The 17,042-nt window shown below is 39.9% G+C and overlaps 1 protein-coding gene across 1 annotated transcript; it reads right to left on the bottom strand.

Moving 5' to 3' along the window:
• Window positions 1-3,561: 3,561 nt before the first annotated feature.
• Window positions 3,562-12,271, bottom strand: gpr35b (G-protein coupled receptor 35 b). Its single transcript, XM_054768731.1, has 2 exons — window positions 12,261-12,271; window positions 3,562-4,569 (listed from the first exon to the last, which is right to left on the bottom strand). The coding sequence occupies exons 1-2, from the start codon at window positions 12,269-12,271 to the stop codon at window positions 3,726-3,728; spliced, it is 855 nt and encodes a 284-aa protein (XP_054624706.1). The 3' UTR covers window positions 3,562-3,725.
• Window positions 12,272-17,042: the final 4,771 nt, after the last annotated feature.

Here is a 17,042-nt window from a genome sequence, read left to right as displayed (position 1 = left end):
TACTGTAAGAATACAGACACTTTGTGATGCTCTTAATGATCATACTGCTACCACATGATGCTATGACATGGAATGTGGCGATAAAATGTAATAATGATGCAAATCTCAAATGGACTGAAAATGCTGTGAGGGACTATTGTGTATCTCTTTTTGTGTCACATTTGTCATCACGTTTTTTAGTCTAGTGGTTGTCTGTTTGCAACTCAACTGCCATACGGAAGGATCTTAAATATATTTGTCAGCATCCTGAGAGAGAGAATGTTTTTATTGTCATTTTGCGTGCAGTAATTGATAAGCACAAGGACTTTCTCTTTTTTGCAGTTGAAGAGCTGTAACATTTGTGAATAGTGTAAATAATCATCTGGATGGTACCGTGTTTGGTTTTAGGGCAGATGGCTCATTCCTTGGACAAAGAGGCATTCAAGTGTGAGGGGTTTTATTTTTATTCTTCTGTGTCAATGGTGTGAATAAGATGTATGTAAAGTATTTACGTGACTTTGGATGAGTGCTGATTTCAGCTGTCTCCTGTTTGTAGAGTAGACTTGATCTCAGACAGAGCTGAGCCTTCACATTTGCCTGCCTCCTCAGTTTTTGCAGTTGTTAAAAATACTGCTGTGATAATAACCACTGACTTTTGGAGTACTGCTATTAAATGGAAATATATAACTTGCTGCTAATGTTGCATTTACTGCTGAATAGGGGTGTCACGAGATCTCGCGAGATCAAAACGTGACAAGAGTTCTCGTTCAGAAAAAAACTAAAATGAATAAATTAATTACGTGATAAATGCAAATGAACCTGATAACTCCATATATTGCCATGTGCATGTGTGTCTGTGTTCGTCGTTTCTCACCTCCAAACAGGCAGGAAGAGAGTTCACTCTGTGCATTGGTTCAGCATCTCGACGCTTCATAGAACAGTCATACAGTCGCTTTGTCTCTTTGGGGGGAGACGGGGCTGCTAGCATACACACAGCAAAAGAGTGGAGCCTCTTGAGGAGCAATACAAGGCAGTAGAAATTAGGAGGAAAAATGATTACTGCAAAGCCAAATGCCACAGCCCCAATGTGGGAATATTAATAATGAGCAAGGTGAGCCCATCAACGCGAACGAGCCAGGATGTCGAATTTGTTCAAAAGTGGTGGCAACATAAACAAAACAAAACTTGCCCACCTAAACATATCCACCCAACCTAGTTTCCCCATCTGAGAAAAAAAACAACACATTGACTGTCAACACTCACTAAGACGTTTGATTGGCAAATAAATGAAATGCAAACAGAACAGTGCAAATGAACCTGATAACTCCATATATTGCCATGTGCATGTGTGTCTGTGTTCGTCGTTTCTCACCTCCAAACAGGCAGGAAGAGAGTTCACTCTGTGCATTGGTTCAGCATCTCGACGCTTCATAGAACAGTCATACAGTCGCTTTGTCTCTTTGGGGGGAGACGGGGCTGCTAGCATACACACAGCAAAAGAGTGGAGCCTCTTGAGGAGCAATACAAGGCAGTAGAAATTAGGAGGAAAAATGATTACTGCAAAGCCAAATGCCACAGCCCCAATGTGGGAATATTAATAATGAGCAAGGTGAGCCCATCAACGCGAACGAGCCAGGATGTCGAATTTGTTCAAAAGTGGTGGCAACATAAACAAAACAAAACTTGCCCACCTAAACATATCCACCCAACCTAGTTTCCCCATCTGAGAAAAAAAACAACACATTGACTGTCAACACTCACTAAGACGTTTGATTGGCAAATAAATGAAATGCAAACAGAACAGTGCAAAATGGTGTGTGTTCACAGAGAGTGTCGTTTAATACATTGCCAAAGAAATGCTCTTTAATACGGTTGAAAAGCCAGCATTTCAAGTAATGCTGCAAATGTTCGACAGACAGTACGAAATGCCCGTGAGAAAATATATCACAAACGGGAATTCCAAAACTTTACAGAGCAAAAGATGACATGTTAAAGGAAATATTGTATTATTATGACATTATTATTATTATATATCATCATAACATTAGTGGTTTGTTTCGTTTCAAAAAATGTAGACAATAATATTGTTAAGTGTCATTTTGTGGGACAACAAACATTTCAAAACGCACCTGCATTATTTTGTGACTCGATTAAATAAGAAATTTAGTTTGTCCAGTCATATTTTTTCATTGTACTTCTCTTAAAATTAATGTTAAAATCGTGTCTCTTCTCATTCTTGAGAACCCAATCTGATGTATCGTCTCATCTTTTGAGCTGGGTGCCCCGTGACACCCTTACTGCTGAATGTGCATACACTCCTGATCAAAATTTTAAGACCAGTTGAAAAATTGCAAGATTAGGTAGGTTAGGTGGAGCTCAACTTCAACAGAGGCAAATTTTTTTGTGTGTGTAATTATTTTCTTCACCACAAGAGAGCGCTAGATACTGTCTGAGCTGATATGGCCTTAATGGAAAGTTAGACAGGAACTCCCATAGGTGCCTATGAATTCATTGCACTCTTTTGTTAGAGGAAAATCGTTTGTTTTGTGACGCATTTAAGCTCCCAATCAAAAACAACAATAAGCCTCAATAAAAAGTAAAACAAAAAGTGAGATTATAAAGACATTTACAGCAAGGTCCAAAAGTGACAGGGCAATCATTCCTGAATGGCAAATGCATTCATTTTGTGAAACCTTTGAAATTACTGCTGAGAGTCTACACTTTAATCACATGACTGTTTTGCATATCGTAACTGTGTATCCAACACATCCACCAAAATTTAATTTGCAGCTTAGTGACCACTGCAAAGTAGAAGGGGGCTCTAAAGTCAACTCATTTTGTGACTCAATATGCAATTCACACATATAATGAGCAACTAAAAACCACAGCTTCTCTTTTTACTTATGGCAACATTGTGTAATGTACATTGAAAACCATTTGAGAATGGCCATCCCAGAATAATGCTTAAAAAAATCCTTACTCACAACATCTGCTCAGTTTCTTTTGTCATACGTTAGCAATGTACAGTTAACCTCAAAATAATTCATAACCATCACCACATTTTGAGGTCGAATTAATATTCGTTTGGTGAATGGGTGTCTTTTAGCCTGTAAAGACATTTTGATGATGATGATGTTCCATGTCCAAGTTATGCATAATCTTTCAAAATACAGGCATAGTCAACATTTTCTGTAATTATAGCTGATTAGAATGCTATACATCAGTGGTTTTTCAAGTGTGATTGGGCCTCCCCTAAGGGGAGCTAAAAGACTTCAGGAGTGGCACAGCAGCTTCAGAACAATAAAAAAAAAAAATTCAAACATTTTAAGATAACTTCAGTGAACATGAATTGATTTTTAGTTAGAGTAAACAGAGTCTACCATAACATTTTTCGAGGAGCAGTATTACCAGGAACTGTATTACATTCGCTGGCGGGAGGCTCCCTGTCCCGCACTTTGAAAACCCCTGCTTATATGAGGACACTTGAGAGTAGTGCACAAAATGTGTTTCTTTATATGAATATGAATAATTACATTTTTTTAATGTAAAAAGAACATCTCAAAGTATTTTGCTATGTTTGGGTCATTTCCAGCAAGAAGATGCTTATGAACAGATAAAAAAAAAAAAAAAAATGGTCAGGGTATGAATATTTTTGGGCTTACATACTCTGTACTGTAGCTTCCATTGTGGGCAATTGAACAAGTGCTATCCAGAGTAACAGCGGCAACTCTTCTTCGTTCAGTGACTTAGGGATAAACCTTTTTCAGTAAGAAATAATAGCCAACTGAATCGAAGCAGCAGTTTGATGATGCAATCCACTCCGACACACGTAAATATTCATGTACAGGTAGGCGTATAAACTGCCAGTTTGCAGGTGCATTGTAAAAGTAGTTCACCAGAAAGCCAACATGGATTGGCGTGTAACAGCCAATGAACACGAGCATATTTGCTGTTACTATGCCAACAATGTTTCTTTGCAGCGGTGATGAGGCACCACCCTCTGTCTTTAACAGAATACAGATAATTCGACTTGAACAAAACACGACTGTCAACAACGGAGCTATGAAGCCGAGAAGTAGCAGAATCACAATAAAGTTTAAACGAAGAGGTTGATCCTTACATCTTTCAAAGCATGTCCAGAGTTTGTGAGGGTAATTCTCCTCTCGGTATACAATGGCTGTTGTCACCAAAGATCCCCAAATGAGCAAACACACAGCGAAGGCTGTCTCCTTCTTTTTTCTCCATGACCTCACCTGCAATGGAAAGCTTACAACCAAGTAGCGATGGATGCTGATGGCCATTGAGGTCATAATGCTGGCATACATGTTAATGAAATGTGTGGAAATAAAAAAAGTACACCAATGAGTCTTGTCCAAGCAGAAGAAAGAATGGTAGATCCTAAAGGGAAGACAGATTATGAGGGAAGAGTCAGCTATAACCAGGTTGAACATGTAGATGTGGGTGTCTGTCCAAGATTCCTGCTGTATGAAAGCACACAGAGCTGCAGCATTGACAAGCAACCCCAGGACAAACAAGGGACAGTAAGCCAGGCCCAGAAGGCTGTCCACTGTACAGTTAGCATCGGAGATGCTGCACATGTTTGTCTGTAAAAAGAAGTCAAGCAGTAAAAGGGGCTGTGAGTGACCAAAACAGCAAAGGTCCAAAAAGTAATACCAATCATTCACTAAAGTGGAGAAGTATGGAAGTATTGGCTTGGCTATGACAAAATACAAAAGCGTGCCTATACAAAAAATAAATAAAAATATTGTATAATATAATGTATGAATATACAAAAGTATTATAATTTATTATTATTGCCATGAGTGAATATGACTACTTCATTTAGCTGTAATATTTTGCCCCTCACCTGCTAGGTAACCAAAATATTACAGTGGTGTAAAAAAGTGTTTGTCCCCATCCTGATTTCTTATTTTTTGCATGTTTGTCACACTTAAATGTTTCAGATCATCAAACAAATTTCAATATTAGTCAATGACAACACAACAGAACACAAAATACTGTATTTAAATGAAACTTTTTATTATTAAGGGAGAAAAAAATCCAAACCTACATAGCCTTGTGTGAAAAAGGGACTGCCCCCTTGTTAAAATCTAAAGATCTATCAGTCTTGAAAAGGTTATAAAGCCATTTCTAAAAGTTCGGGACTCCAGCAAACCACAGTAAGAGTCATTATCCACAAATGGCGAAAACATGGAACATTGGAGAACCTTCCCAGGAGTGGCCAGCCAACCAAAATTAAAAGTAACGCCGGATTTCAGAAAAAGAACATCATACCAGCAGTAAAATATGGTGGTGGTAGTGTGATAGTCTGGGGCTCTTTTGCTGCTATAGGACCTGAAAGACTTGCTGTGATAAATGGAACCATGAATTCCGCTGTCTACCAAAAAATCTTGAAGGAGAATGTACGGCCATCTGTTTGTGACTTTAAGATGAAACAAACTTGTTTTCTGCAGCAGGACAATGATCCAAAACACACCAACAAGTCCACCTCTGAATGGATGAAGAAAAACAAAGACTTTGGAGAGGCCTAGTCAACATCCTGACCTGAATCCTATTGAGATGCTGTGGCGTGACATGAAAAAGGCAGTTCATGTTCAAAAACCCACCAGTGTGTCAGAATTACAACAATTCTGCAAAGATGAGTGGGTCAAAATTCCTCCACAGCGCTGAAAGAGACTCATCGCAAGTTATCGCAAACCCTTGATTGCAGTTGTTGCTACTAAGGGTGGCTCAACCAGTTATTAGGTTTAGGAGGGTAATCTTTTTTTCACACAGGGCCATGTAGGTTTGGATTGGTTTTCTCCCTTAATCATAAAAAGTTTCATTTAAAAACTGCATTTGGTGTTCAGTTGTGTTATCATTGACTAATTTTGAAATTTGTTTGATGATCTGAAACATTTAAGTGTGACAAACATGCAAAAATAAGAAATCAGGAAGGGGGCAAACACGTTCCACACCACTGTAAATGCATTGCAGTTTCACAACCACAATAATATAGTTTTTACAGGCCTTGTACAGTGTTGAAACTTGTAAATAGTGAACATGTCTGCTGACTGTAAATTAATTTGAGACGTTCCTTACTGCACATCATATTTTGACCTTGCAGAAGTTCTACATTATTTTGTTTTATAATGTTAACGTCTTAACGGTTATGCTGTTTCCGTTTCTTATCTTACTACCTAAACCAGGAGGCAATCTATACCCAATGTATAGTCTTAAATTTTAACTTGCCTTTAAAAAAAAATCAACCAACAACTTACCACATTAGCTGAAATCATTTTAAAGCAGCTTCACCAGCATATGTCTACACAGTGAGTTTATTTCCTCATACAGTACGTCTATAAATGAAACACAGGAAAAGGGCATGCCTTTGGTACTTACTAGCAAGTGCAGACTGCAACCACAAACAGCGATCATCTCAGTATCATGTGTAGAGCATATCTTATATTAATACTATCATCAGACACACCATTAGGCAGACTTGCGTAGTGTACTGTAATAACATCCATGCACTGTATCACTAAATTATGCAATTATTATGCAATAATGTTCAGTTCTATTAATTTTAACAATATGTGGATTATTCTAGTTTGAAGTTGGGTAGAAATGCGCTGCATCATACTGAAACCTAGTTAAATGTCTGGAGCATTCTGTTTGTAATGATGAAAACAGTTTTCCTATCTGTTTGTAGCAGACTATCCCTCGGGGTGTCATCAAAGAAATAAAGAAATGTGTGTTATTTTAGAGCACATCATCACTCAAAAGCTGGATTGTGAAGAGAAATGGGTCAGCAACTTGTTCTTTTAGCAGGAAAGGAAAAAGAAACGACTAATGTGAGTCCAAAATGAGTTTTTCCCCCTCTGGAAATGTATGTCAGTGTGTCAGCAGTCTCTCTATCGCACACTTTATTTCTCATTGTGGTGCAGTCCCTTAGAAGCAGACTCGTACTTCAACTATATTGTGATACTTTTGTTTATGGCAGAGAAGCAAGTGGCCTCCTATTTTCACCGTTATTAAGGCCCCAAGTATACTGCATGACACTGAGACAGGACATCACCCAACTCAGAATGTTTACTTGTATTTTGCTAATCAAATAAGAACATGGGGAAGTCCTATTTGTCGCTGTACAATACATCTACATTCAGCATGAAGTGCTGAAGAACATTCAAATTCCAGGTACTGGGAACATTACAGAAAATGTCTGCTTGTAGTGGTACTATCGAAATGAAACGTGGATATAACTTACACTAGTCAGTGTACAGTACATGTTGTAATTTATGTTTACTTCAATGAACTGTAGCTCCCCAGTCCCAGCAGCACTCATGCACTCTACCACCAACATGCTTGACTGTAGGCAAGACGCAGTTACAGTATCTTGCTACACTCACTTGTGTTGCCAGCTATAGACAACAGTGGTGTTCCTATACAACTTCTTCACTTCCAATACCGATATTGCAGCCTTGAGTATAAGACATACCATTATCAATCTGATCCAATATCAGCACAAATTATACATACCTTTATTACTTATTTTGTAGTGTGGAATGTTAGAAAAGGTTTGATCAAGGGATATTACTCAAACAGAGAACAACAGTCAGCAACAGTAAATATGAGAAAAATTCACTTTGTCATGTTTATGTTTTGGACAGCATTGGTTGCTTGGGGGTGCCGCGTTGTGTTTTTTTCACCTCTGTGGTCTTGCGAGGATCCTCATGCTGTTTTACGTGCTGCTTTTTGATGTCGTCGTGCTCCTTTGTCAGCACTTTGTTAGCACTGTTGTTGTGATCACGTGGGGTCGTAGTGCTGATATCGGAGATTTTAGATGCAGGGCGATATAATCTGATACTTTTTTTTTTTGCTGAGATATCCAATATGCAATAACAAAATCTCTATGTGGACTCATTTTTAGTGGATAGTATCTATGTTTCTATACAAGCTGTGCACTGACTACGACTAAGTTTCATGTTTATAATATTACCCCTGGAGAAGATACCCTGTAATAAAAAAGGGTTGCTGAAATGTGAGGGGGTGTACTTACTTTTGTGAGACACTCTAAGAACTCTCTGCCGTGATGGTTAAACAGAAACAGGTTTGAACCTGGCTGTTTCCCTCAGGTCCATGTCACAAGAGGCAGAGATAATAAAAAATATCAGTCATTACAAGGCAGACTTCAGCATTAAAACTGCTACATGTTGTTAAGCAAGGGAAGGAAAAGACTGCTTGGTGAGTGAGAGGGGCCGGAAAGAATGGGGAGGATGGAAATTTGGGAGGAAAAAATCTGGAAAAAGTCTTGGGCAGGCTAAACGGAACATTTATAAGACAAAAACACATGACAGAGCAGAAAGTTTTGCAGAAATGAGTTGCCCTTTAAGTTGCCCGTTTGGATGATTACAACTATTTTTAAGATGATATGGAGTGTGTTTTAGGAAAGTTTACAGTGTCGTCTAATTTGTTCCTCTTAGTGCACTACTTGAAGGCACAGGGGCCACAGAGTTAGACAGGAGCCTGGAGGTTAGGTATAGTGTCGTTGTTTGTAAAGTCAAATATCTGTCATTAACTCTGCATATTTAACTCCTAACATCAGAGTATCCATTGCAAAGACAGTAAAAGTTGAGTTTCGCCCTAAGAAGCACAGGAAATGTGAGATTAGAGGATGTTTATAAGTAATCACAGCCTTGTGTTATTGCATTTGTGATTTTATTAAAACCTGCTTTATGTGTCAAAGATTTGATTTCCCTCAAAATGAAGCCAAAAATCTAATATAAAACAGGATGTGTGGGGGTTTAATAAAGAATGCAGCCTGTTGTTATTATCAATTTGTTGCAAGACCCTCAAGGCTCTTCCTGTTTGTGCAGAGATATTTCCCAGCTCTGCACAGGTCTTGTATATCACTGTGGATATATTTGTCTGCAAGTCTCAGTCGACCTTAATTGTGTCGCATCCCGTCCACACGTCTCACTTTGCCGCCCCTCTGTCTGCCTCTGCCTGACTTCCATTCTGTCTGGTACTGTTTGAAAGTGCCCTTTACACATCACAAAGTCAGGCATGGATGGTGGATGAAGGGCTGTGGGAGGGGTGTGGTGGTGGTGGTGGTGGTGGAGGGGGGTGCTTCTATTGCTGTAACTAGGTCAGTTAAGACACACCCCTCTGTCCCCTCCCAGAGCCTCTGACCACCCTCTCCCGCTCCTGTTCCCGTTGTGACGCAATGCAGAATTTCGCACTTCTTTCACACGTCCTTCTCTCTTATAAGCATCAGCAGGCGTCCATACAACGCGGGCTCAGCTGTAGATTTCTGGCCAAATGAGATGATTCAGTTAATTAGTTTCACCATTTGATCCAAAAGTGGATTACATCATTTTCAAGCGTTGCATAATGTTTACCAATCTGCACTTCCACACTCAGATGGGAATTCAAGCACAGTTATCAAAAATGTGTTTACAGGACGAACCCCTTAGTTGCACGTGTGTGGTACATTATAGTATATGTCAAATGCCGTGTCACTTGACCTGTACATATAAGGATCATGCTAGTGCCCTTTTGGCACTGGCAAAGTTACATAAAGTTGCTTTAAAAAGCAGCTATTTTGACCTATTTCTAACAGTATATGCAAGCCGAACAACAGCTACTGCATTCACCGCAGTTTTCAGATGCATAACAGCTTGTGACTTGTCATGTGTCTCTGCAATCTTCTGATCATAATGGGCTGAGAATCATGCAATATGCACAATCTAGAGCAAACTCCAACTATTACATAAGGCCGTCCTGTGGTATCCGGGTGCCAACACTAGATGTCTCTGTGCAGGCCTTGCTGCTATGAGTCATCAGGGAAGCTGCGCAAGAACTGCCTTATCAACTCATTATCAAATGCAGCGTTTCTGTGTTGATTTACACAAAATCTGGGGTGATGCATGCCAGATCTCTGTAAAGGCAAAAACCAGTGGGTGGTGAATGCGATTAACCTAAGGGCTGGTGAATAAAAACAAACGTGATTTTAATTAAAATCACGTTTGTTTTTGATGAGTTCATTTCAAAAGACTCATCCCCTTGTTCCAGTCGTCCGTGATTAGATAATGCGGGACTGTTAGAGGCTTAAACAAACATACAGCTTGGCTCTGAAGGAAATTAAGGCTGACGAGTGAATCGAAGAGTATATGGATGGATAAAAGGCAAGCGATAAGGATATGATTGCCCAGATGACACAAACAGGCAACAAAAGATATAGGTCATTGGGCTAAACATGAAGGAAGCATACGGAAAAGCTGAAAGCATTCCCTTGTGGAAAATATGTAAGATATTGGGCTAATTGTTTCCTCCTCACAACGCTTGATGGCCTTGGTTACAAAATAGAAACAAAAATCACAACACTGTAGATGTGCACGGAGGTGGGGGGGAATCACACTCACAACAGCATCTAACTGGGTCGAGTTCATATGGCAAAGCATGTTGAATCACAATGGCGATAAACACAATCCCGTTACCGTGGCAACCTCTTTTATGCAGATATTTGCATGGCATATATTTGCATCCGAGCTTGTGTACACGCAGGAAAAACGGCTTGACCTCACATATGTGCATTATGGGCAAGTTGGCACTCTAATCGCTCAAGAGCATCTCATTTTTAGTTAATGTATTACCTAATTCAGAGTCTCAGTACCATTACTGTGTCAACACTAGCAGGCCTTCCTCTATTCAAGTGCATGTGGGAGTGGAAAGGGAACAAAGCAATTGATAGGCCTGTGCATTAGGGTGGACTGAGTGACGGAAGAAGAAATATGTTACTGACTGTGTTTGTTGAGTCATGTCTGGGCATATCATGGACATTGAAACATTTGTGTCACCGTGTCTGAACATGAGAGAGGACAACAAATAGGAGAATTTAATAACATGGCAGGGAAAGAAAGCGAGGTGTATAAATATCTGACAAGCACCTAAAAACCTCTACTAAAAATCAGGTCAAGGACAATATAAAAATACATTGTATGTTTGCTCATCTCCCATCAATCCATCTCACTCGGGGTTGGGACGTATTTGCCCAATAAGATCATCTGTACCTATTGACCTAGTTCTGAGCTGCTGTTTTATTTCAACCATAGACTTTATCACACTGTGACACTGTACGGCGACAAAAGAAGCTGATTGTAGAGCTACAGCAAAATGGCTTCCAAAAGGTATAAAAGAAAGGGCAAAGCAAATAAAACATAAACTCGGTGAGGGATGAGTGGCAGGAGGGAACTGGCACACTGACCTAGTGACGCAGCAAAGACCAAGCTCCAGTTGAACCGGCTATAGCTGTAGGCAGGGAGGGGAGGATTACAGCACCTTCTGAGAGGAGAAAACAAACAGATGTAGCGAATGAGAAAAGTCGCAGCACAGGATTACAGCACAGGGAGGATGCTGACATAATCTGGCACAGTCCAGTGCATGTTTACATGCTTGTGTAAGCTTTTGTGAATGTGAAGTGAAGGAATAAACACGCAGCTGTGGATTTTATCTATCACACTGGTCTACACAATTTTTTAAACAAAGAAGAAACTATGTCCCCTTGGCTAATTTTGGGACGCCGATTTACAATCTGATGTCCGTTTTTTCGTATCAGCCTTCATTTTTCATAATCCTATGCTCACTCCCGCTAAAAAGCTTAAAAATGCCATACAACATACACAAAAACCAAAGCAAACCAATTTCTAATCTGCCTTTTGGAGGGAAGGTTTCACCAAGACATAAAAGTGATGTAAAAAAGGTATCAGGCAAGATGGAATGTCAGTATGAAAGCAGAACACTGCTGGAGTTTGACACGTGAATCTTCGGATGCTGAACACTCCCGTCAATCTAAAAGAAGGAAGCTGTTAGCATAAAATTATATTCTAAGTAATTTTATTTCCTCCTCTGTGCTTAACTGACGCCATATCCATCACTTAGCACCTGCTTTTGTCTTCACAGCTTCACATTCATTATACATTTCAGCATGCAACAGTAAAAAAATAAGATAACATTTCCAAAAAAATGTGACTTGTTGCAATAAAGCCGTTGTGATTTTTTAAATCAGAGCCCTCAAATTAACTTAAGCACATTAAGCATGGTTTTCATTCTTGTTTCTGCAACTTCATCAAATTTTGCAGACCTGTGTAGTATATGACATTTTTATACTTATTATTATTTTTATACAACTTATCTGAACATGCAAACGCTTCACAAAATTAGCGTGGGAGAAGCGAGACAGGAATGCACAGAGTTGATGTGGCTAAGGCACCGAGACTGACTGGGCCCCCATCTGCAACCATGTGCAGCCAATCAGTTACAGTCGAACTGTCATCCCTACAAAGAAGCTTTGATGTGAGCGAGGCCTTTAAATGTAACCCTGCAGAGTCACAGGGCTGCACCAGCTTTGATCTGACGCAGGAGACACCTACGGCAAACAACAATCTGTCTCCACGACGACCTGACCAGTCCAATAAAATGAATCGAGCAGAGCATCACGTACGATTGTAAACATTTTCTTTGCAGTATATGTAGAGTATAACATAAATACTGTATATTGAGAGGTTCTCAACAACCACAGCTTTTGTGCTCTGGAGAGCTGATTAACTTCCACAACCTCATGAAGACGATGCACTGAATGTGTGGCCTTGTTAGCAACGTGATTTGTCACGCAACACAGTCCTGATCAAAATTTTCCGACCTGTTGAAAAACTGCAAGAACTTACATTTTGCACTGTTGGACCTTAAGGAGGTTCTAAGTTGAGCTTCAAAACGCAAAAAGAAGAAATGGGAATGGGACAAAGCATTTTTTGAGTAAGCAATTTATTGCAATCAACCATGAAACTGAAATAGGCTGTTTATCAGCTGATCAAAAGTTTAAAACCATCGTTCAAAAAAATGAAACTCCCCCCGAAAATAAAAATTACATTTTCAAAAAAGGACTCAGTAATCAGTAGCTTGTTAATCACCTCAAAAATTGGTTTGGGCATGCTTGATACCAGTGTGTTCAGGAGGCTAGCGGGAATGTTTCTCCAGGTGGTGAAGATGGCTTCATGGAGTTCAACCACTGTCTGGAACTGATGCCCATTTCTGTAAACTTCCCTTGCCATCCATCCCCAAAGGTTCTCAATTGTATTTTGATCAGGGGAACATGCAGGACGTTATTCCTCTGTCCTTTGTCAGGCAGGCATTGTGAACTGCAGCGTTAGCCTGTTGAAAAACCCGGTCATTACCACACAGAGGAGGGCCTTCAGTCATGAAGGATGCTCCCTACACTACCGCCATTGAAGGAAAAAGCACCCCAATTCATGATGGCGTCCCCTCCACTGTTTTAAAACTGATATTAATTTACATGTATTGCTGTAGTTCCCTGTTGCTGCTTCCTACTTAGATGTGTTGCAAATATTCATATATAAATATGCAAAACAACCATAATAATGATCATAATATCAAATGAATAGCACCCTGACAGTGTCTGAAGTTGTATCAAATCTTACTTGATTGTGCAAGTGTACCTCATGAAGTGTGTTGTGTACATATGAACACAAACAATGGGATAGCACAACATTATCCAGATGATTTCAAAAACATTGTTTGTGTTTTTTTTTCTGCAGGTTTACTTCTTGTACCCCGCCTGTCGCCCGAAGTCAGCTGGGATAGGCTCCAGCATACCCCCGCGACCCTAATGAGGAGAAGGGGTATAGAAAATGGATGGATGGATGGGTTTACTTGTTGTCAGAAGAATTATAATGCTAAAAACTCATTCATGTTTGCATCATTTTAGCCTTCCTCCCCCATCCGCTCCCTCATCCTGTTATGCAGCTGCTGGCAACCTCCCAAAGATATCCCAGCTCTAAGCTCTTCTTCTCCTTCTTCCTTGCCTCTTGTTTCACCTCTTACATTCTCATCAGGCAACAAAATGTCGGCCTTGCTGAAACCTTCCCTTCTCCCTCTCCCTCTCCTTTCCCTGCTGTCTAACCAATCTGCACCGCAGTTACATAAGCGCTAAGGTCAAAGTGGCGCTGCTGTTGTCAAGGGAGACATAGAACAGAGGGTCTTTAGAGGAGGTGTGTGTGCAGGGTGAGAGGAAGGGAAAAACAGCAAATGGCTGAATGGAAAATTGTCAGCAATGGCTGCAAAAAGTGAGGATTTGCATTGGAAGATTAAAATATGTGAGACAAAGTGTGGAGGGTGGAATGGATACAAAAAGATTGCAAGGCAAGAAAAAAAAAGCTGAGGGTTTGGAGGGAAAAGAATGTGTGTGCCTGTGTGTAAATGTGTGTACGTGCATGTGTGAGAGAGCGTGAGAGAGAAAGAACAGAAACAGAAAAAGAAGCCGTGACTGGAGCTGCTCTGTGCTGGGCTGCTCTACTAACCTAGTTTGAGTAATCTCTGCCTTCATGCTGTTTCATAACACTTCTGCCAGAACATTGCATCATAAGCCCCTCCCCCCCCCCCTCCCCCACCCGCCCCCCATTATCACTGTCCACCTCCTCATCACCACTGACGCGGTATTTCCTACGCACATGTTTACAATAGCCTACAAATGAAGCAGAATGTGCTTGGCTGCAACGGCATAAAACAAAAAACAACAACTATGATCAGTATGATTTCTTTCAGGTACTGTGCTACAAAGCCATCACGTACTGTAAGTTGGATAAGCGAAACCGTTACAATGTACGGAACTATGCCGGTTTATTTAAAAACGTCATGGCATGGAGGAAAATGAAACTAAACAGGAACCAAGCAGAATCGGACTTCACCAGGTCACTGGGTGTAAACTCAGGAGCTTCTCTGTAGGGGATTGACATACTGTGAGCAATTATTGGGGGAAAACCCACCCAGGCATATTATCTAACCTTCCATGCACACAGAATTCAATCGAGTAAAAAAGCTGAATAAAAATAAAAATGATTAAAGTCTCAAAGTTCTGAGCAAACCTACATTTAATATGTTTCACACATTTGGAAGCTGACCTTCCTTTAGAAACATTATCTAATGACAAAGCATGCAAAAGTATCATTAGACACATGCAATGTTTATTGACCAATTCACCAGTTTAACTAGGAATGTAGAGCCGTAGATGATCACAATGTAACCTCCTGGGCAACCTTGAGGAGGAGAACAAGATGATGTTGCTTCTACTGAACAACAGGTGGCCAACTTTCTGTAATCAAAGGGTGTGGATGTGGACGTCAACCACATCGATACATGCATTTCAGTGTCTGGCAGGAATAACAACACCACACCTGTCATCATCATGTCATCAAGTTCACCAAGCTGAAGCTGAAGCAAGCTGAAAGGTACAACAGCGTTGACAATAAGCAACGCTGACATCGCCAAGAAAGCATGCGACTTAAGGAAGCAGGGGAAAATTCATGGCACTTGGAGCACCGACTGCAAAATCGACATCAAGTTAAATGAAGGACCCAAATTACTCATCAAAAAAATCAAGAAACTGGACAAACATTGAAAATGACATAATCTCGACTGCAAGGAAATTCAAGGAAAACTGCACTTTTTTTATTTTGCCCATCATCCACAATCCTCAGGTGAGACATGAACACATATGTCTTTCTTTTTTCTGTGTGTTCTAAAGATATAAAAACAGCTAAAAGGACACTGCTAAGAATTCACTTAATTGGAAACACTTATTCCGCCTATAAATCCTTCTGAGAAAAACTCCAAAAAGCAGCAAAACACTCCATTTACATATAATGTGACATGCATATTAACCAAGCTACAGCAACATTGTTATTATTATTATTAACATTGTTAGGCCAATCGAACTATTTACTGGCGTATTGACACCTTGCCACACCGCACCAGCTAGCTATTAGCCGGCTAGCGACTAGCTTCACCGTACACTCGCCCTCAGTGCGTCAGCGCCGCACTCACAATCCTCAGACTACTACCAAAAGGTAAGGCTACATGCTGAAGCTGCTGCTACTTTGGCTGTGTTTTTATTTTTCAGTTTAGAAAAGTTAACGCTAGGTGTAGGCGTTCGGTTCTTTGTTGCTATATGAACTCATGCGCCCACCAAAATAACGTAAGTATTACATGTAATCATGAATGTCCCTGTTACTACATGGTTACAGCATATTTAGAAAACCATAAAAACGTGTTGGAGGTTTTTGGAGGTGTTTTAATAGCGGTCTTTGTAGGTGGTATAGATGTGTCCCTTTACGTGCAGTAATGAGCTGTCTCTTTTTATCTTTTTTTGTGTTCATGTCTCACATAAGGATTGTCGATGATGGGCAAAATTCCAAAAAAAGTGCGGTTTTCCATTAAAGACACAACTCACAAAGACTCGATGCTGCTGGCGATTAAAAACAATCAACAATAACGTCTCCCCAATAACATAGATTATGCCAAATTCAAATATTAAGAAATGCATTTAATTTATTGATTATCACCAATAAGCTATTGCTCAATTTATATACAGAAATGAACTAAAATTGTGAGTTCAGTCCAAATGTTTACTCCCGTATTCATGTATTTATCATCAATGCTTTTGATTTATTTGTTTTATTTAAAGTCTCCATTCATTCTAATTTATTCCTATTTATTCTTAATAATCCTATTTTATCACTTTTACTACATTTTAATCTTATTTTATTATTATTTTTCCATTTTTATTTCTTCTTTTCCTTAACACTGCACAGGGTTTAAAGCGAGATGCTGGAGCTGGTGCTGGATAAGACTTTGAGCAGTGGTCCGATCAATACAATACAAGAAAAAAAAAAACATTAATGAAACTCTAGCACATGTGTGCCATAATCAACGCTAGAGGCTGTTCAACGAAATAGAAAGTGTGTGACCTGTGTGACCAGACATTACATTTAGACATTTTTGCAAGTTTTACAGGCTGCATGGTGGACAAGTGGTTAGCATGTTGGCCACACAGTCAGGAGATCTAGGAGATCTGGGTTCGAATCTCCATCTCATCTCATGCATTGTTCTGCCTGTGGGTTTTCTCCGGGTACTCTGGAGGAGTATATGTGCCCTGCCATTGGCTGGCAACCAGTCCAGCTCAGATAGGCTCCAGCATAGTGAGGATAAGC

This window comes from Dunckerocampus dactyliophorus, chromosome 2 (assembly GCF_027744805.1).
Source record: "Dunckerocampus dactyliophorus isolate RoL2022-P2 chromosome 2, RoL_Ddac_1.1, whole genome shotgun sequence".
NCBI lineage: Eukaryota > Metazoa > Chordata > Actinopteri > Syngnathiformes > Syngnathidae > Dunckerocampus > Dunckerocampus dactyliophorus.
The sequence above is the reverse complement of the archived record's forward strand: the minus strand, read 5'-3'. Positions and strand labels throughout refer to the sequence as shown.